At 38.3% G+C, this 22,390-nt stretch overlaps 2 protein-coding genes and 1 long non-coding RNA gene across 4 annotated transcripts in view; 2 read left to right on the forward strand and 1 right to left on the reverse strand.

Moving 5' to 3' along the window:
- RGL1 (ral guanine nucleotide dissociation stimulator like 1) overlaps positions 1–7,349 on the reverse strand; it is a 281,027-nt gene extending 273,678 nt beyond the window's left edge. The window contains exon 1 of one of the 2 annotated variants that reach the window (XM_082472912.1): positions 6,937–7,349. The gene's annotated coding sequence lies outside the window, so the exon portion shown is untranslated. The remainder of the gene's footprint in view (positions 1–6,936) is intronic. The other variant, XM_082472911.1, reaches the window with a different exon arrangement.
- Positions 1–22,390, forward strand: part of LOC309666529 — a 218,886-nt gene that overhangs the window by 107,921 nt on the left and 88,575 nt on the right. The window lies entirely within an intron of this gene.
- Positions 7,572–17,668, forward strand: ARPC5 (actin related protein 2/3 complex subunit 5). The gene is made up of 4 exons (XM_082473697.1): positions 7,572–7,936; positions 10,362–10,434; positions 12,668–12,844; positions 16,285–17,668. Exons 1-4 carry the CDS (start codon positions 7,794–7,796, stop codon positions 16,345–16,347), a joined length of 456 nt encoding a protein of 151 aa, XP_082329823.1. The 5' UTR covers positions 7,572–7,793; the 3' UTR covers positions 16,348–17,668.

Consider the following 22,390-nt stretch of genomic DNA (forward strand, 5'->3'; position numbering starts at 1 on the left):
AGGGGCAGACCAGATTAACAAAACTCCCAAGATTTACATATAAAAGCAGAAAGCTAATTGATTTCCAGTGAGACTTACAACTGGATATGAAACCAGATATTCAAGTTGTCCAGCCTATACAGTCTCTCCATGTACATAAGCTACATGAAAAGCCAAACTATAATGAGAAGGTTGCTCTGTGGATTAGAGGCGTTCATAATGTGATTCTAACGTTTAGTGCTGTCAGACTCTGTTTACCAGGGACAGACATCTGCCACTTGGAATGAAACGATGAGATATGCACAAGGGCACCTGCCCCCTGGACAGTGTTTAGGTGGGCCAAGGCTGTGAGAAAAAACATAAACCTCTATAACCATTTCCTATCATGACTAGTATTGATTTTCTATAGATGTTAATTTTTCATCAAGCTACAATCTAATCCTGGTAGCCTGGGAGCAAATCTTATCTCTTTAAAATGATATTAGATATCTTTTCTTGATTCATAGTGCATGCAATCCAAAAAGTTTAACTCACACAATGGAATGTTATTTATCTTGTTTCCAAGGGTTTTAAGGAAAGCCAAATGGTAACCTATACTAATTAAAAATAATATTATTACTACTTAACATTTAGTGAGAGCTATATGTCAGGCATTTTTCTAAGTACTTAAATTATTAACTCATTTAATCCTCCCAATAATTCTATGAAGTAGTTATTATTATAGAACCTATTTTACAAATAAGGAAAGCTTAAGTAATTGCTCAAATAGTAAAGGCTGATCTGAGAGTCAAACCTAGGAGGTCTAGCTCCAGAACCCATGTTCTTAATCACAGTGCTTTAATGCCTCTCAAGATAATAATAATGTGGACTCACTATAAAGGCTGGAAAAATCAATATCTATTTAGTACCAGCCCTGTGGCTTTTCTGTGATCCTGCTCAAACTAGTGTACCAATGGGCATCCTCTAGACTCTGGGAGCTAGGTAGGCTGGGTGGGCTGGGGTGGAGAACTTAAGTAGGTTCTAGACCCCAGAGTTTTGGTACTCTCCCCACCCCCATTCCTTGTTACCCAGGACCTCAAAACAAACATAAGTCCTGAGATTGCCTTACCTTGGATGTCCTTGACTCTCAGGGATATACCAAATCAGAGGCCTTAGGCTTGGGAACATTGCTTTATTACCCTATTTAAATAATTAAGTAGAACTGGTTCCTTAAAAAACAAAAACAAAAAAATGATCCAGCAATTCCACTTCTGGGTATAAACCCAAAAGAATTGAAAATTGGGTCTCAAAAAAATATATGTACACACATATTCAAAGCAGCAATATTCACATTAGTCAAAAGGTGGAAGTAACCCAATTGTCCACTGATGGATGAATGGGTAAAGTGTGGCATATTCATACAATGTAATATTATTCAGCCTTAAAAAGGAAGGAAATTCTGACACATGCTACAACGTAGATGAATCTTGAGGACATCAAGCTAAGTGAAATAAGCCAGTCACAAAAAGACAAATACTGTATTATTCCACTTATATAGGGTACCTAGAGTCATCAAATTTATCATCTCAGAAAGTAAAATGGTGGTTGCCAGGGGCTGGGGCGAGGGTGGAATGAAGAATTATTGTTTAATGGATACAGAGTCTCAGTATTGCAAGACAAAAAGAGGTCTGGAGATGGATGGTGGTGATGGTTGTACAACAATGGAATGTACTTAATACTACTTAACTGTATACTTTAAAATGGTTAAGATAGTAAATTGTATGTTATGTGTATTTTGCCACAATTTTTAAAAAATTAAGTGGAATTACTAATTGACACCTACTGATCTCTCCATACACACACACACACACACACAAAAAGGTCATCTTTTGTGGCGGACTAAATATTAGGTAACAGGCTCTATGTCTAGTCTCAAAATACTGAGATAAGGTGTGGAAGGCTCACAGGAATATCTGAAAACCAAATATATTTTTAAAAAATCATTATAATAAGTTTTTTAAAGTTCACAATTTATAGTTCATTTCAAGTTATTGTGTGGATTTATTTAGACTCTCGGTACTTAGCTATATCCTTATTTTTAGCAAAAGGTAAGTAGTAGAATTGGGAATTAAGAGACTTACTGAAAGTAGACCTAATTCCCATACGAATCTGCCACTTGCTAGTTGAGCATCATTGGCTGAGTTACACAACCTCCCTGAGCCTTTGTTTCCTCATCCGTAATATGGAAACACTAACTCCTAGGCCCTAGATTAAATAAAATAAGTAAAGAGCTTACTTACCAAGTGTCTAAAACACAGTAAACACTCATTAAGTGGTTGTTATTATTCATAAAATATTAACAGAATAAGGATAGACAGCAGAAAGGGATAGAAAATATAGGATCTTTCAAATTTTATCAACCCTATAAGTCTGAGATAGCTACTTTCTATAGGAAGTAAAGATATGTTACTAGAACTTGTGATAATCAGGTTGGGGGGAAGAAGAAAAATATGTTGATTTTAATATTTTGCTTAAATAGTTAATAGTAGCAATGAGAAAAGCAATATGTCTGTGGTCATGGAAGATATTAAAATAATTGTACAAAATATTTTGTGGAACTTCTTGCCAATAAATTGGCAATCTAGATGAAATGCATGATTTACTAAGAAAAATATAAATTCTAAAATTGACTCAGAAGGAGAAAAAAACCAAACAAGTCAATAACCACAGAATATAAAGATGATCAAAGATCTACCTCTAAAAATCTCAGCAAGCCCAGATAATTTTGTAAGCACATTCTACAACTTTCAAAGAAAAAACAGCATGGTAATTTTCTATTATTCAAACTATTCCAGAGCATAGAAAAAATGGTGAAATCTTCTCAATTCATCTTACAAAGCTAGACTAATCCTAATATCAAAACTGGATAAAGATAGCACAAAGAAGTGAAACTCTGGACCAGTCTTATACATATAGATTCTGAAATCGTGTAAACAAAATATAAACTAACCAAACCTAAGAAGTAATAAAATAGTCAAATAGAGTTTATTCTAGAAATGTAGGAATGATTTAGTGCAGAAAAAATATAATTCATCACATTCACAAATTAAAAGATCCAAATCTATAAGATTTTAGCATTAGATCCCCCAAAAAAGCATTTGATAATTTCAGCAGTCATTCCTAAAAATCATAAAGAAATAGGAAATAAAAACTGGTAAAATACCAAAGACATTTCCATTAAAATAGAAACAAAGAAGAGAAGCCTACTATCCAATTTTTCAACACTGTTTTTGAGCATCTAGCTAATGCAACAAGATAAGAAAAATAAATAAATGTAATATAAATATTGGAAAAGATGTAAATTATCATTACCTCAAATACTACGATGTATATTGTGACAATAAGTGTAGCCTTAAAACAACAGTTAGCATTAATAAGAGATCCCAGTAATGGGAAATAATATAGAATAAGTAAATTTTTAAACCCATAGCTTTCCTTTAGATTATCATAAACAGGTAAAAAAATTTTTAAATAGAAAGACTCCCATTCACAATGATGTTTAAAAAACAAGGTGTATTCTTTGATTGAGCACTAAACTTTTTTCCTGAGATAAGAGTACAGATTAAAAATTTGTTTTAATCTTTGAAGAATAAAGGTCCTATCGTAAAATAGTTCACCCTATCTACTCTACCTCAGTGTGTAATCATAAAGTTATGTAAAGCTAAAATTAATCACAAAGAAAAAACCCAAAGATTTGAAGGTTAGTGTTTCAACGCTGAACCAGTTCATTTGGATATTAAGTACAAGCGTTAAACCATAGCATAGTCTATGGATAACATGCTAAAAAACTTTTTATATTGTAATAATTATGTTGCTAGAGAACAGTGGTATTAAATTATCATTACCAGAACTGAAAATTGTTTATTTTATATTTATAATACTTTTGACATGTTTGATTGACAATGAGTTCACTTCCACTTCAAATAATAAAAACAATAGTGCACAGGACTCAATGTTTTGGTTTGTTAATTAATAAATATTGACAAATTTGGGGAAAAGAAGCACATAGTAGGTAAAGTACTTGGTTTAAAATATCTGAAAAGAGAGATCTATTACGGGATAGTTTCATTAAAATCCTTTCTAACTAAAAAGATCCTTCACTCTTTGCATCATCACAGAAAATCAGAAAGAGGTACATACTACCATTGCAGCATTAACCCTGAGAAAATTCAGATTCTGCATTACTTTAGTAACCAAACCAGGTTATTTGCACAATAAATAAAATGTCTTGAAACCATATGGATCCTTTATTTCAGGGATAAGCACTCATTTGAAAAATTAAAATAGGAAAAATACTACTTAAAATGAGTTAAGTGCCATGATCAACATTAAAAATTTTGAATTTGCAAGAAAGTAGAAGAATGTATATTTTCTAATTAAAAGATTATTAAGGACTGGTTTCTTCACACACACACACACACACACACAAAGAAATTTCCCTAAAGGTTTATATAGAGTTAACTATTAGCTAATGAGGGTAGGGAGATAATGTATCCATTAAAAAAAGCTCTATCTCTAAATATGATTCCAAAATTAACTTGTCAGGTTAATTCATTGGATGGAAAGGTGTTGAGTACCCACTGGGCACTAGGTACTTATCACTGTGAGACATTAAAAAATACTGCATTGGGCTTCCCTGGTGGCGCAGTGGTTGAGAATCTGCCTGCCAATGCAGGGGACACGGGTTCGAGCCCTGGTCTGGGAAGATCCCACATGCCACGGAGCAACTAGGCCCGTGAGCCACAACTACTGAGCCTGCGCGTCTGGAGCCTGTGCTCCGCAACAAGAGAGGCCGCGATAGTGAGAGGCCCGCGCACCGCGATGAAGAGGGGCCCCCACTTGCCGCAACTGGAGAAAGCTCTTGCACAGAAACGAAGACCCAACACAGCCATAAATAAATAAACCCAAAAGTTTAAAAAAAAAAAAGAATTACCTCTTTTAAAAAAAAAAAAAAATACTGCATTGGAAAAGGACATTTTTCACACGATTACATCTCAAATGTAATATGCTTTATGTGGCTAAGAAGTAATTAATTATATTTAACACATTCAACACACAGAGCAAAATTCTGAGCAATCAAAACAATTATACACTTGAACAACTTGATTTTTAAAATTCCACTCACTATTCCCTCAAGTTGATTTCTACTCTGGTGCTCTTTCCCAGTTCTAGAAAAGGAGAATAAAGAAATTTCCTAAATAAGCCCTAATACAAAAGAACAGAAATGTAAGAGAAGGGATGTATTAGCTCTTGAATCCTTGTTTCCATTTGTTCTCAACTGTGCTTCTAATGTTCAATTTTCTCTTCAAAGAAAATCTTTATTTAGAAGAACAAAAAGTACAATCATCTTTAGCATTTAAACAACTGTATTGTTTAGCTCTTACTAGAGTTAGCAAAAGATTGAAACTGAGAAAAAATATTAAAACAAATCTTTATTCTAAGTTATATAATGCCATTCACCATAGTAATGATCTGATACTTTGATATATGACTTTTTAAAATAAATATTACCAACAGGTAGAAAATTTTCCTTTGCTGTCTTAAGACAGCCCTTGGGGGAGTTTTTAGCAGTGTTTGCTCGTAACTTGAGTGTTGACTTAAATAAATGTCACTTCTGTCACTTAAATGATATTCTTATAGAAGGGTAATTTAATTGGGAAAAGAAAAATGCCATATTGCTTCTTCCTCCCAAGAAAAAAGGATGCATTCCATTCCTGAAGGGTCTCTAGCTATCTACCTATCTATCTATATATATCATATATACATATTGATATAGATACAGATATATATACACATATGTATGTATATATGTCCAACAAAGGTTTGACTTTGAGATCTCTCTTCCTCTTCTTTCTGATTCATTATTCTCAGTGTGACCCTCAAACTGTACTGTCTGTCACATTTATTCATTCATCAATGAATAATTGAGTACCTGAATGTATTGAGTACCTTCTGCATGCTTAGCTTTATGTCAGATGTAAAGGAAGATACAATATATACGTATAACTGAATCACTTTGCTGTACACCAGAAACTAACACAACATTGTAAATCAACTATATTTCAATTTAAAAAAAAAGAAAAGAAATATAAGACAGTCTCTGCCCTCTAGAATCTCTCTCTTCCAGCGGCAAGATAAAACACAATATATCATTAAGTAATTTATAAGACTAGTGCCAAAATCAATGGTACAGATAACATGCAATTTATATTTATGCAGAATTTTAGAGTTTCAAACACTTTCTTGTATTTAATCCTCAGAACAATCTTGTTAAGTACACATTATTAGCCCCACTTTTGCAATGAGAAACCTGACGTTCAGAATTTTAAGTGGTGTACCTCAGTCAATAGATTATGAGTGGAAGGAAGAGTCAAGACACGAGCCAGGGTTTTCTGATTCTAAGCCCAGTTCTCTTTTCAATTACAGCACAAGAAACCAAGGACTGAGGTACTTAGGGCAGCAGCCGGCCTTCTGCTAGAGGTGAAATTAAACTAAACCTGACAAACGTCCAAATTAATTTCATTCTGCAGATATTTGTATTTCAGTGTTACACACACAATCCAGCTACCATTTCCTCAGTTTTAATGCTTTTTACCTGCTCAATAAGAGCTTTGCTCTCATAAATGGAGATGTCAAATACAGTAAAAAGCTGGCCTAGTGGGATCGTATAAATCTTAAACCATAAAGATAAATCTTAAAGGTCTGGTTTCAACTAATCCTTACACATTTTGTTTCCCCTCAGCGCCAGAGAGTGAAACTCGCCCCTACCCTTTTCTAGCATTCCTGCTCCAAACAACCACTTATTTTAAGATGTCAGTGACTGACCCTACCCCAAATTCCACAGGTTCACCCCAGTCTTGCCACCGGAACCCAGCCCCTACCCAGACACCTCCCCCTCCTTCCCAATGGTTACGATACCTAATTCGAGTTCTGCAGGTGCAGTCGCTATGCCGTTACACAGCACTGACATAAGATATGACCTTTCGACTCCGTCCTTGGGGACCTCCCGCTGGCCGCGCAGCGTAGTTCCAACCCCGAGAAAGGGGCTCCCGGCTCGGGAGTGAAGCCACGGGCAGCACACAGTCCGAAGCGATGCCTCTGACAACTAGAACGATGCTGGGCGGCTGGGCGTGCATCACTCCGCCTCATACTCCTGCCAACTGCAGGGGACTTGGTCCGGCAACCAGTCCATCCCACCTCACAGGCAAGTCCGTGCCAGCCGGACCTTACGCAGGACCCCGATGACAGGTCCTGGACGGCGGCGGCTGCAGCAAAGCCAAGGCCACCCGCCCCCAGTGCCCATCGCAGCCAACCTAAGACCCCCTAGACTGGACCGCAGAGAAGCGTTTCTATGGAAACCCCCTAGGGATCACGTGACGCACTAGGAGGACCAATCGCCTCTTACCTCTGCCCGCGGCACCGCTTTCTGCCCTCCCTCCTGCCCCGCCCCCTCCCGCCCCCGCCTCCTTCGCCCCGCCCCGCCCCTTTCTTGCAGAGAGTCCGCACCTGCGCACTGCGTCCAGCGCGCTCCCTCCCTGGCGCGCTCCCCTCGGAGGAGAGCGGAGGCGGCGTAGGAGGCTCAAGAAGAGCGTGAGCCTGAGGAGGAAGGAGTTCGGCCAGCGCGCAGGCCCAGAACCACCCGAGCCGCGGCTGCCGGCGACGCCTCTGAGCGGAAGAGGGAAGTGAAGGCGCCAGTCTGCGGGTTCCAGCTGGGCTGGGCTTGCTAAGGTAGAGGCAGCACCGAGAGGAGGCCTTGGCCACCGATCCGGATCGGGATGTCGAAGAACACGGTGTCGTCGGCCCGGTTCCGGAAGGTGGACGTGGATGAGTATGACGAGAACAAGTTCGTGGACGAGGAAGACGGGGGCGACGGGCAGGCCGGGCCCGACGAGGGCGAGGTGGACTCCTGCCTGCGGCAATATCCTTCTGTTCGCCGGCCTCCCCACCCCACCCGACGCAGCCCCTCTTCCGGGCCCCCGCTGCGGGCAGGGCGTGAGGGCGGCGGGCCCCGGCCGGGGACCGGGTTCGGAGCTGCCCCCAGCACCCCCGTCTCTTTGGGTCCCCGGTTCTGAGAGGGCAGGGGGCTCTCCCATTTGTACCGAGTCGCCCCGAGACCCCAGGGTCCCGCCCTCGGAGAGTTGCTCTTCCCGGCGCGCCGTCCACGCCCCCGATTCATCAGGTTGCTCCCGGAGTTCTCGCCTCCCGGGAACCCGCGGTGCCGGCCGCGCCCTCGCGGCGCTGGTGCTGGTCAGTCGGGCTGTTGCGGGGCGCTGAAGTTGTCCTCCCAGAACCGTATTTACCGGAGTCCCATTAGCACCCATGTCTGATTGGGAGGAACGGGCATCTTTCTTCAGTGATGTTCTTTTAATTGTGATGGTAGTTTTGTTTTGGCCGCGTTAGGATAGTTTACTTCATGCCGGGAGAGATGGGGTGGTTTGCAGAATTGAGGCCCCTCTGTCCGTGGCCTTTTTTTTTTTTTACCATAAGAGAAAGGGATTTGGCAAAACATAGATTGCACAGAATTTGTTAACCGGGGGAAAGGGAGTGGGTACAAAACCACCAAAACTGCCCAGAAGGAAGCTGGGAGCCTTTCACCTGCTAAGCAAAGGACAATAGAAAGAAAACAAGGAATGCATGTAGAGAATCCCTGGAAATATTTAAAATAAACCCCAGTGAGTAAAATAGAAGGCGAATCATTTGTACAAAACAGAATCATTTTGTAATGCTGGAATCGTTTCCATTTAGTTAAAATGTGGCTGTCAGTTCCTGGTGGTGGTTTTTGCATATTTAAATATTCATTACTTTGAGGACGCATTTGCATCAGATCTCTTTTAGTAAAATGTAAATGTTGCAATAACCAAAGCTGTAGTTTTAGAGATTCTCAGTTACGGAATTCACTCATTTCTAATTATTCTTGGGTGTATTCATAAGGTTAGGAAGCCTTGTTAGACTCTTTCCTCATCAGTGTCCTATTAAATTAAATGGGGAAATGTATGAGTGAAAATATTTGGTAGCAGCCATAGCTGGTCTTAGAGGTACCTAAAATACAGCATTAGACATTTATCAACATACAGATGTTTCTTTGATTTCCATGACTTTCCCAATCAGCTGTTGCTGTTTTGCATTATTTAAATACTTAAGTGTTTGAGGTCTTATAAATGAGCCAATCTGCAAAAGGCATGCTTCTCTAGAAGTCCATTAAGCCTTGAAAATAACAGCCTACCACCAACCATAGTTTTTTTTGGTCAGACCTTTTTCTTCAGAACATAAGTGGTGAAGATTATTCTGTGTAAAAGCATTCTTGGTGGTGCATAAATGATGTTTTGTGAGACTAACTTATTTTAGGTGACATGGGATGACTCTTAAATGGTACTGCTGTATCCATATAGTGAATTTGCTTTTTAATCAATTCATCTTAAAATATTAAGATATTGTCTCTTCTACTCTTGTTACAAGAAGAGACAAGCCCTGTTCAGGCACTACAGATGGAGGAACAAGTGAACTCTGTGTGGTTTTCCTTTTAGGGGAATGCCTGTACGTTCTGACGGTCTGATTGGCCTTCTGTTTGTCATACTTGCTAACTCACTGGTGCTTTCAAAGTGAGACTGAATTTAATAGGTGTGACCTAAGACAGTTTGAATGACCTTTATGAAATATGAGAGAAAATATTATATCATATCATATATATCATATCTATAGTCAAGAAAAATTAAGCTGCCACCTATATCATATCTATAGTCAAGAAAAATTAAGCTGCCACCTAAGGGTCATTGAATTATTATATCTTCTATAATGCCTCTTTTCATCAATATTGAGAGATTGCTAATGTATATCATTCAGATTGCTAGAGTAATCTGCTAGCACTTTCTACCAGCATTTCAGTTAATATAGAATATAATTCTAGTTAAAGTTTGGTCTTTATTTTTTCAGTTAGAATCACATAAAAAGATGTATTTTGGTTGAGGATAGGCTATTTCATTTTGGTGCCTAATAATTCTGATATATATTTTAGAATTTTAAAAAATATCACTCTGGATAATGTTTGCATACGTGTCTTACTGGAAAATGAAAGGTTATCAAAGTGTTCAATTACTAATTAGAACCAAGCATGAAACAGTTTTTGCTTTATTTTTTTAAAATTTAGTGTTCTCTTTTGTTTTCAATATTTTACCTATGATGGACATCCTTGAAACCAACATGTTGCATTTTCCAGTATTGAACATAGCAGTCATACTAATTTTTCTTTCTATGCATAACGTCAACTCTTAAGAACCAGTGGTTCCTGGGAGTTACAGCGCTTTCCTGAAGGCTGCCCTTTTTGCTATCCCCTTAACCTCCATCACAGGAAACATGACAGCTGCCCTACAGGCTGCTCTGAAAAACCCCCCTATCAACACCAAGAGCCAGGCAGTGAAGGTGAGTCACAGACAACACGCGATCTCTGCTGATATCTTAGCATTCTTACCAAAATCCTCTGAAGTGTCACACAATCAACAAATATTTTAACTATTTACTATCTTTGACATAGAAGAGCTTACAATGTAGTTTGATAGGTAGAAAATTTATATATGAAAAAATAGCACTCTAACATTGAGTTGTGATAATCCTGCATGGTAGACACACTAAGTTCAAACATTGGAGAGATCTGTGTGTTTTCAGGGGAGGCCACTCAGGTTGAATTTGAGCAAAGGCTTGAAGAATAAAACTTTCACAAAATAAACAGTTTCTACTTGCTTTTTAAAGATTTTTTTTAAATTCTACCATTTTCATAGAAGTAAATTCTAATATTTAATTCTGTTAAATATTATAGAAAACTCAGAAATGTGGGAGAATAAAAAAGTAATCATCCGTAATCCCACCGCTGACCCATAGATAATGATTATTTTTTGGTTTTGCTATATGCTTATAGAGTTTTTCTATGAGTGTTTTTTTTTTTAATGAAAATGGAATTTTATAACCTGCTTTTTCAACTGTATAGCAGCATACATGAACGTCTTTACTTGGCAATAAGTTTGTTTCTGCAATATCTTTTTTAATGGCTGCATATAGATAATGCTGCAGTTTAGTTATATATAATCTTTTGTCGTCTATTTAGATAATTGACCTTTTTTTCCATCATAAACAGTACTGAAATGAACAATTTTTGGTAAATTCTTAATTGTTTCCTTTGAATAAATTTCTAGAAGTGAATGGCTGGATTTTAGACTGCACATTTTTTAAGGCTTTGGTGCATATGGTATTGCCACATTGCCCTTCAGAAAAGTTGTATAATTATATTCCCTGTAGCAGTCTTTCAGTAATTCTTAAGAACCTATTTACTTATTTATTGTTTAAAATGAAGCCCAGAGCATTGACCCCACTGTCCATAGCTATTCATACATGCTAGGAGCCCCAAGAATCTCCTTAGTTGAATACTAGTAAGTAATAACTAAGGTAAATGCATAATAATTATCTAGACCACATAATCATTTATGAGGGGAAATACTTCTTTGGTTTTTAAAAGTGAATAATGTCATTGAAATTTCAGTTTTACCACCTTCTGCTTTTATGTGGGTGGTTTTTTATCATAGCTTTGGATGGGAGGTTATAGCTCTGGGTGCAAGGATATTTTTCTAAATAGGGTAATTTCATAGTCTTTAAACTGAAGATAACAACAGGTGGTAGAAACATACTGTAAAATCTGACCAGTTGGAATGCTGAAGGTATCACTTTGTGTTGAATAGAAAGAGAAACGTTGAAAGGGGAAATGAAGTGTTCCCTGTGCTTGGCTTGAAGGGTAAAACAATAACTTTGCTGTTGGAGCAGCCTTTTATCAAAGAAAAAAGATCATTATGAATGAAGATCACTATATCATATCTATAGTCAAGTGACTGTAGATATGAAACAAAATAAGTTTTAAAAACTTAAATTTTTGTTTATTAATAACTTATTTCTGAAGGATGGTTGATGGTAGAACTGCAATTTAGTTTCCTCTTTTTTTGTTTTGTATTTTTTTTTTAAGATCAAGAAGTGAAATGTATTGATATAATAAATTGATAACTTATCACATCTGTCTGTAAGCAAATCCTTTCGGCTCTACCCTCAAATATATCAAGAATCTGTCCACTTCTGACCACCTCCGCTGCTACCATGCTAGCCAAAACCGGCCTGTCTTATTGCAGTAACTTCCAAACTGGTCTCCCTGCTTCTGCGTCTGCCTTGTCTCCTGCTCTCCCCGCCCTCCTCCAACCCCACCGCCCCCGGCTTATTCTCAACATGGCAGCCAACTGGTCCTGTTAAAGTGTAAGTCAGATTATATCCCTGTTCTTCTCAGAACCTCCCAGCATCTTCTCACCTCTCTGACAGGAAGCCGAAGCCCTCACCAGGGCCTGCAGGGCTTACGCGCTCTGTCTTCCCACTACCTATCTGACTTCCTGTCTTCCACTCTGCTCCAGCCACGTTGGGTCTTCTTGCTATTCCTTGAACACACTGAACACACACTAACAGCAGTTATCCTTTTCTGTGTCCGAAATACTTTCCTCAAGTACGCCACAAGTTTCCTCTTTCCTTCAGGTCTTTACTCAAATGTCACATTCTCAGGGTGGCCTTTCTAAAACTGTAACCCCACACACAAAAATGAGTCTAAATGATGTTACTTATTTACCCCCAGGATCGAGCAGGCAGCATTGTCTTGAAGGTGCTCATCTCTTTTAAAGCTAATGATATTGAAAAGGCAGTTCAATCCCTGGACAAGAATGGTGTGGATCTCCTAATGAAGTATATTTATAAAGGCTTTGAAAGCCCCTCTGACAATAGCAGTGCTATGTTATTGCAGTGGCATGAAAAGGTAAGTTATGAATTATACGCTTATATGACTGATTCCTTTGTAATGCAGAATAACAATGACAACCTCTCACCTAAATAACTATTTTGACTTTTTGGTTATACATCTTTGCTATTACAAATAAATGCATGAAAATGAAAGTTCAGATTTATGCTTACTAGCCTTGGTCTTAAGAGATGCTGACATGCAACACTTCAGTTTATTCAGTAATGATTATTGTTTATTAAACACAATCTTGAACTTCAAACTAAATCAAAACTTTGAGAAGAAAATAAGTAATAAAATCACGAATTCTTTAACAATGGCCAAAAGGTGGAAACAACCCAAGTGCCCATCAACAGATGAACAGATAAACAAAATGTGACACATACATGCAATGGAATATTATTTGACCGAAAAAAAAGGAAGTTCTGATACATGTTACAGCATGAATGAACCATGAAAACATTATGCAAAGTGAAATATGCCAGACACAAAAGGACAAATGTTGTGTGATTCCACTTATATGAAACATCTAGAATAGACAAATTCATAGAGACCAGAAGTAGATTAGAGATTACCAGGGGCTGGGGAGAAGGGAGAACAGAGAGTTATTGCTTAATGGGTACAGAGTTTCTATTTGGAGAGCTGAAAAAGTATTGTAAATAGATAGCAGTGGTGGCTGTACAATATTTTGAATGTAATTAATGCCACTGAATTTTACATTTAAAGATGGCTAATGAGGCAAGTTTTATGTTATATTTTACCACAGTTTAAAAAAATGGAATCGGAGGTGGGATCAAGAATTCTTACATTTTTTTTTTTCTCTTTTCATGCATTTTGTTTTGCAATGTAAGCAGATGCTGGTATACTATCCGCCCCCCGCCCCCCCCAAAAAAAAATGGCTAAGGGGAATTTTTAGCTTCAGGTAAACAGTTGGTAAGGTAATCTTTAATACCCAACTCTTACATTATATTGGTATAGATATAAGCAGTGTAACATTCAAATAGAACCAACCACAGGTAAGGTGTATATTCGGTAACATCTTACAGTTACCAAAACTCAGTTTTTAGAAGCTATTATCTGGGTATCTGAGTAAAAACACACATGTAAGGTATGAGTAGGTAGCAAAACTTACTGTTTTACCTGGATCAAGTCACTTTATTCCTCATACGCTGTCAAATATAAAGAGCTAACATTTATGGATAGGATTATCATGCCTCCCAGTTTTCCCAAGACAGCCCCAGTTTATGCCTGTTGTTCCAACATAATTATGAATAGTTCCCTTTTTCTCTACAGTGTATCAATTTGGAGAATAATTGATATAGTCATCCTATTCATGGAATACTTTTTATTCACCAGCTGCTGTACTTTTAGTTTATGTTTCATGTGATCCTTATAACAGCCCTATGAGATATATAAATATCTTTATCATCCTCAATTTACAGATGAAGAGCCAGCATTAAAACCTATCAGCCTAGTTTCAGTATAGTTTCAGGATCATAGCAAACATTGACTGAGCAGTTACTGTATTCCAAGCACTTTATAAATATTAACTCATTTAATCCTCATAAAAATGCTAGGACGGAATGCTTGCTATTCCCCTTTTGTAGGCTGGAAAACTGAGGCATGTGTTAAGTCTTCATTTCTTCCTAACAGCTACCAGTTTTTGTCAGTCTTACCTCCTACATACTTCTCAGATCATCCACTCAACCATCTCTAACATTTTGTTGCTATAGTTTCCTAAACTGGTCTCTTGGCTACCAGTTTTGCCTCCCTCAAATCTGTTCTCCACCCAGTCGCCAGAATGCTGTCCATAACTTCCAGATCTACCCTTGTGAATCACCTGCAGAATCAAGTCCAAGTTCCCAGGTCGAGCCTCATCTTCCATGTTGTTCTTCCCCTTATGCTTCAGCAGTAAACATAATAATGTGTTTTCCCTGAACACACCATAATGTTTCACACCTCTATACCTTTGCTCATGATTTTCTCTCTGCCCCAGTGCCTCTTTACCCTTTATGTCAGTCTGTCACCTACTTATCCATTTAATGTATCGTTTTCTCCAGGAAGCCTTCCCTCACCATTTCACATTCCTCTATGCCCTCAGGTTGGGTATATGCCCCTCCTTGTGCTTTTATAGCACCCAAAGCATAGCTCTGTCATTTCATATATTATATTATATTTAAATGATCTGTTTATATGTCTGTCTCTTCTCAGTAGACTCGAATGCTGTATTTGTTCACTTTTGTACCCCCAGCATCTAGCACAGTACCCAGTACACAAAGGTATTCAGTAAGTGTTTCCAACCGCAAGTAAACCAGCACTTCAAATTCCTAATTCTTAGTCATGACTTCCAATTTTCCAAGGCAAAGTCAAAGTTCCTAAGTTCTTAGCTATTAAATAGTATTTTCTTAACTTGCGAAAAGAAAAATCTGACAAACTGACTAGTCTAAACGGAACTTAAAATGGTTGATCCCAGTTTGAATTTCTTCCTGACACTGCTGAGAGCAGAACGAATGTCCTAAATTTATATTTGAGCACCTGTTTGCAGCAAAAACATCATGCTGCAGATCTTTAAGAACATATTATTATTTGAAAACAACACACTAGAATGTAAACTAGGATCTCACTAGAATGTAAGCACCTGAGGGCAGGGACTCTGAAGGTTTGTTTTTTTTTTTTAATTACTATATCCCCAATGCTAAGAACAGTGCCTGGCCCATAATAGGTGCTCAAGAAATACTTGTGAAAATTAGTGAATCCAAAATCAATTGCTGCACACATTCCCTTTAAGAAAAATGTTTTTGGAAGCAACCTAACTGTCCATTGACAGAGGAATGGATAAAGAAGATGTGGCACATGTATACAATGGAATATTACCTAGCCATAAAAAGAAACGAAATTGAGTTATTTGTAGCGAGGTGGATGGATCTAGAGACTGTCATACAGAGTGAAGTAAGTCAGAAAAACAAATACCGTATGCTAACACATATATATGGAATCTAAAAAAAAAAAAAAAGAATGGTCAGAAGAACCTAGGGGCAAGACGGAAATAAAGATACAGACCTACTAGAGAAGGGACTTGAGGATACTGGGAGGGAGAAGGGTAAGCTGGGACAAAGCGAGAGAGTGGCATGGACATATATACACTACCAAACATAAAATAGATAGCTAGTGGGAAGCAGCCGCATAGCACAGGGAGATCAGCTCGGTGCTTGGTGACCACCTAGAGGAGTGGGATAGGGAGGGTGGGAGGGAGATGCAAGAGGGAGGGGACATGGGGATGTATGTATACATATAGCTGACTCACTTTGTTATACAGCAGAAACTAACACACCATTGTAAAGCAATTATACTCCAATAAAGATGTTAAAAAAATAAAAGAAAAAAGAACAATGTTTTGCTTGGTGTGAGAATTGAGCCTTTATGATTCTGCCAACATTGACACTTTGGTTTGTGTTTAGGCACTTGCTGCTGGAGGAGTGGGGTCCATTGTTCGAGTCTTGACTGCAAGGAAAACCGTGTAGTTCGGCGGGAACTGGATATCTCCCATGGGGTGGGAGTTGCTGGTACAAAGACCAAAACAACCAAATGCCACCGCTGCCCTTTGGGTATCATCTGTTTCTCTCAGCTTTGCCTTGTTTCCTTTTCATATCTATAAAGAAGAAAATTACATATCAGTTTTCCTTTAATGAAATTGGGATAAAATAGAAGAAATGTTTCAACAGGAATGTCTCATTTTCTCAAAATGATTTCAGTGATGTGTATACCAGTCTGTACATAGCATAATTTACATTCAAGTTTAATTGTGCAATTGTTAACCCCTGTTGGCTGGTGTGGGGGGTTTTTTTGTTGTTTGGTTTTTGGGAGCGGTTTTTTGGTTTTGTTTTTGACTAATAGTGAGAAATTTAATCAGAATTTGAGGCCGATTTCCTAACTCATTGCTAGCCAGGAAATGATCTTTACAAAAAATTTTTGAGAGACTGGCAGCTATTAACTTTACAAAACTGGACTGTACTTCCCTTATTTAAACGAAATGTGTTCCTGGAACAAGTGGCGGCTGAACACCACAACCGAGTTCCAACTCTGTTTCTGCTCACCTCCGGATTATGTGAGTTTAAGTACGCTTCTCCCTCTCAGCATCCAGTAATCGTGGCCTCTTGATTTCTTTGTGGTCACCCAGGGTACAGAGCAAGGAATCTTGCTCTACACAAATGTATCTGTAAAATACCAGACCCTGTTTGGTGTGAGCATAAAACTTTTTTTTCTAATGATATGGCCCTATATGGGGAAACTACTCCAAATCAGGAAGGATGTGGAAACTATGATGTAGTTGAAACTCTGGGCAGCCTCTGAATGAAATGCTATTTTCTTTAGAATTATAGTAGCTGCCTTCGACATTATGAGGTATATAACTAGTATTTAATATGTCCTATAAATGTCTTCAGTGTTTTTCAGGGTAATTATTGGGATCTCAAAAGATTTGGTTAGGATCCAAACACATACACATTCTGTATTTTAGCTCAGTGTTTTTTTAAAAAAAGAAAATGCCACACATCAAAAAGTGTTCACTTTGTTGGACAAACCAAGTCGGTTCTCAAAAAATGACCGGTGCTTATGAAAAAGTAATTATTCAGTAGCTCTAAAACAAATCACCTGAATGCTTATGACCATGAGGGAAATCAGACTGTATCTAGTATTTACATTAGACACCAGTGTCATAATCACTGACTTGTGTGAAAACTGGTGCAGAAATTCTGTAAACTCTTTGCTGTTTTTGATACCTGCTTTTTGTTCTGTTTTGTAAAAATGATAAACTTCAGAAAATAAAATGTCAGTGTTGAATAATTTATTTTTCTCTTACTTTAATACTTATGAATGCATAGTTAATGAAGAGGAAAGAGTTCCTGTTTTACCACCAGGTTATTATACTCTTTGACAAGAACTAATTTTGCATAGAAGGTTTATAAAACTACTTTATTCAAATATAAGGTAGTAGAGAAGAGGAGAGAGTCATTAATAAATATTAATAATGAAGCCTCTGCAGTGATTCCGTAGCCCTCTGGACGTCCGCTGAACACCTGTAGTGTCACTGCCAAGAGACCTAGACGAGATTGTGCAGATTAGCCCAGCAGCTGCCGTCGTTTATTCCCAGCTTCTGAACTCTTTCTTACACCTCACATCTACTGTCCTTACCTACTCAAGGCAACCTCTGTTTGCCTTCCCACTGCACCTGGCTAGATTCCTGCTTTAAAGCTTTAGAAACTTGCAGGCAATTCAGAGGGCTATGAGTAAGAAAAGCTAAGCTATAGCTATTAGAGGTGGTCAAATAGGTATAACATAACCACATACAAACTTTAAAATGAAAACAGAAGTGATATTGCAGTACTTTTTCATAAAATCCTTCTTAACATCACTTTCATGACTATAGTGTTGGGGAAAATTCCGGAGTTCCATATTTTATAGTCACAAGAATGGGTGTATTCGAAATTTGCCAACAGCTTTACTCAACGGAGATAATTAAAATATGTAACAGAACAGCACAGGGGCTGAGTCAGAACGGACACCAGCTGGAAACAAGTGGTTCAACTGATGCATCTCCGCTAAATGTCAGCCCAGGTGATACTAACTGACACAGCACCGTCGTGGTGGAAAGAGGGGGTCTAGTCAGCATGAATTGTGGAAAAAAGATGTAAATGCTAAGGGACACTCTGGGCACCCATTCCCTTCTACTTGAATCTCAGTGGTTTGTTTTTAACTATTTCTGTGTGCTGTGTTTTTGCCACTTTTAAAGGGGAAAAAATGGCACACGTACCCTTTGTTGGTCATTCAATAAGAGTACTGTTTAGGTAACTTATCGAATGTCATACTTGATACTAGGTATGATGATGTGTTACAGAATTCCATCAACACACAGGTGAAATTCATCTGTAGATGGGCCAAATTAACTGAATATTTTTTAAGCATGAACTGTGTTCCCCAGGATCACAAAGGACATAGTGGAAAAGTAATGTTGATCTTACAAGTTGCTTTCAGCCTAATTGCGAAGTAATTAGTATTTGTAAGTGCAGTTAATCAGTGTTGAGGCAGTAGCAAGATCAGGGTAGACTGGAATAAAGTGAGACAGATCAGTCAGAACTAGGTCGTGCACAGGCAGAAGGGGCAGGTCCAACTGAAATGGACGGAGTAGAAAGAAGAGAAAGTCGAAGTAGGTTTGTCACTGTCCTTATGGTTTTAATGTTTTTAACAGAGTTATAGACAGTGAAATTTATTAAGAGGATTAGGTTGTGGTAAAGTATCTCCATGGGGCATTCAAGAAAGTCATGAGCTTTTTGAAAAAAATTTTTAGCTGAAATAGACATTGACGGTCACTGAGTCTCACCCCTTTTACAGTAGTAAAAGAATGGGAAATTTAAATTTTATAAGAAAGAAAGTAATAAAGAGTTTCACTTATAAAAAAACAGATATGAATAATTTTATCCTTTAAGTATTTTTGATCGTTTCTTAAAACATCAGTTATGTTTAGTGTTCATTTAAAAGTAGTCTGAAACATTGAAACAATATCAGGAGTCCTGCATAGGTCCATGTGGCCCAGAGTTACCCAAGCTTATGAAATGTATGAAATATAACATAAATAGCAGGAAACCAAGGGCATAGTACCCACAGCTTGTGGTAGTAATAATGGCTTTTAATTTCCAAAGCAAGAGTCTGAGTGAGAGTAGTCTACTAAAACACAAAAGCCGCCCTTTATTTAGTACTTAACTCTGTGTCAGTCCCATCATACTTTATCTTCACAACTGAAGCTTAGAGAATATATATAAGACACACAGTTTGCAGGAAATGAATTCCAACTCACATCTGCCTGACTCCAAGGTTGTACCGCACTTGTTTCTCAACTCTGGTGCTTGGGGAACACAGGTGTTTCCAGGACAGATGAACGTCGGGCTTTCTCTAGGAATCTCTAATCTTGATGCTTGGGCGTTACTCTCGAGAGGTAAAATCCACTCCGGAGCCCTTAAACGAAGCAAAAGTTGACAAGCAGAGAAGTCAAAAGAAAGATTTGGAGAAGTGCTGCTACGCTAGAGGCATACTCAGCACACAAAGCGTAGCGTTACTATTTTTATATCATGAGTGTTACTTGGCTTTTGATGATTTCTAAAGCGTGCGGTAGAGGCCAATTCCCAAAACATACATAACTCCACTAGAAAAAAGTGACTGAGGGTTGGGTTTCTCAAAGCACGCAGTTTCTCTTGTGTCTTGCGCTTTACCCAGTATTTTTAATAGGTTCCTCTTTTCCATGTTTTCATAGATGATGTCTTTTAACTAATGAAGCTCTGTTTTCATTAGTTTTGTCATAAAATTCCATTTAGCAAGAACCAGAGCTGCAATCTCTCATTTCATTAGCCAAGTTAAAGAGTTTATTGGTCATAAACTAAAAATGATTTGCTTAATTGATCCTAAGAATCACTTTGGCCACCTTCGATGTAATTGCCTGGTGTTCCATTTTGGAGGTACCCCAAATTGGAAGCTTATTTCTGTCCACGCTTCTGGAGTGCCCTCACATTCCAGTTTCAAAGCCAGTTGAAGATTAGTTTTGAGGGGAAATCCTGGGAAACGGGAAATTCCTGAGATAACTCTGGGCGTGAGGAAATCAGGATCAAAATCACAAGACTGCATGGGTAAGGAACCAACCCACCATTCACCAGGCACCAACCCAACAGCAAATATTTGACTGTGTTCCTCGTGCATGGTGCCATCACATGTTGGCCAGCCTTGGGTTGGGTTTGGATAAATTCTAACCTGCTGTTGTCTTCCTCCACCCTTCCCACTTCTTGTTTTAATTTGCCTTGTATCCTTTCCTTTCCCTAATTCTTTTCTTCTCTATTTTATTTTTCTCTTTCTTCAGCCCCTGCATCTACTGCCTTCCTTCCCTCTCTTTCCTCTCTCTACCCTCCTGCCTCATTTTTCCACTTAGTTTATCTTACGCTCATGCTCAGGCACTCAGAATCATTTCTACTAATTAAATATGTGGTTCTCAGGCAGATTAAGTAACGCCCTCCCACAATTCCCCAAATGACTCAAAATATTTGAATTGCTTATTTCTAAACTGCAAAAATGCTGATTTTTATTTCCATAGATTGCTTTGGCCAGCAATTGAGCAAATAACCCGAAATCTAGGACCAATTTTTACATACGTTATTTTCCCTTTCGATTTACGAATAACTTCACCTTATAGACAAAAAGAGTACAATAGAGCACCATAGTGATTGGGAATGGGAAGGTAAGCCCAATTAAAAAACAAATTAAATGAGCTCAGAACATTTTAGAAACGAGTGCTCTAAAAGAAGGCTTCTTTTGTCCGTATTCCTGCCTTGGATTTTTCCCCCCTACCTCTCCACCTCAGCCCAACATCACTGACAGAATAGGTGAAAACCCCAGCATTAGAATGTTCTGTGTACTAAAATGCAGGTGCCTCTTATACCAGCCAGTCAAGCTACAGAAGCCTGAGATGCACAGAAATATAGCATCTCATCGGCCTCAAGGTGGTGCTACTTCCCCACATTGATGAACCACAAGTACCAGAGGACTCAGAGTTCGCGCTTACATTTTCCTTCATCATTTATGTTACTTGGATGTTTAAAGAGAATAAATATAAATTATCTATGTTTTCATCTCTTTCACTATGCGATAGTTGCCTAAAGGCCGGATACATGAAATACAAATTGAATGGTATGTGACTCACCTACTGAATTCCACAGTCCAGCTTTTTAAGACTTAACACATTTTCCAGCCCAGCATTTAGCGAATGTTCTCCAGGACACCCTCTTGACCTTCCTATGAGTCTTCCAGAAGACTCTATAGCCTACCTGGAGTCATAGTAGCCATGTCTTACTCATTCTCCACAATCCCTTGACATAGTTGATGCTCAGCAAATATCTATTAGTTGCATAATGTTGATTGAGCCAAATCATCTGACTAAGATATCCCCAAGTTCTATGGACAGGTCCTAGGCTGCCTGAATAGGAGAACATATTAGAAGCAAAAATTTGAGAGCTATGCAGAGAGCAAAATCCTCCTTAGGTTCAAATAGCCTAGATCCAATCAAGTTTAGTCACAAATTCACTTCACTTCAATGTGGACATTTAGGCAGAAAATTTATCAGCCTTAGGCGGAAATTAGAGCCATGGTGGGTAACATGTGCAGCCGTTATAGTGTGTGGCTCTGCAAGTTACCAGAGAAAGTGACCGAAGGACAGAATTCCAACTCACATCTGACTGCCAGTGGCATCAAGGGAATTTACAATGGACCAGCTTTCATTATTCTGTGGCATCACCTTCTAAGATCGGAGATGTGTCCCAGTACTTTTTGTTTTCCTTAAAGAAAAATTATTAAATAGTATCCATGAACTTATAACCACATTTCCTGACTCTATATATACTTAAGATTTTCCAGTTATGTCAACTCTTAGGGTCATGAATGCTGTAAATGGACAATACTGCTGAATAACACGTTGCCTCCTTTTGTTTATCCAAAAATTGAATCAAGATTCCAGAAGTACTTCTAAATTAA

The sequence above is a fragment of the Balaenoptera physalus genome (genome assembly GCF_965194825.1).
Source record: "Balaenoptera physalus genome assembly, chromosome: 1".
Classification (NCBI taxonomy): Eukaryota; Metazoa; Chordata; class Mammalia; order Artiodactyla; family Balaenopteridae; genus Balaenoptera; species Balaenoptera physalus.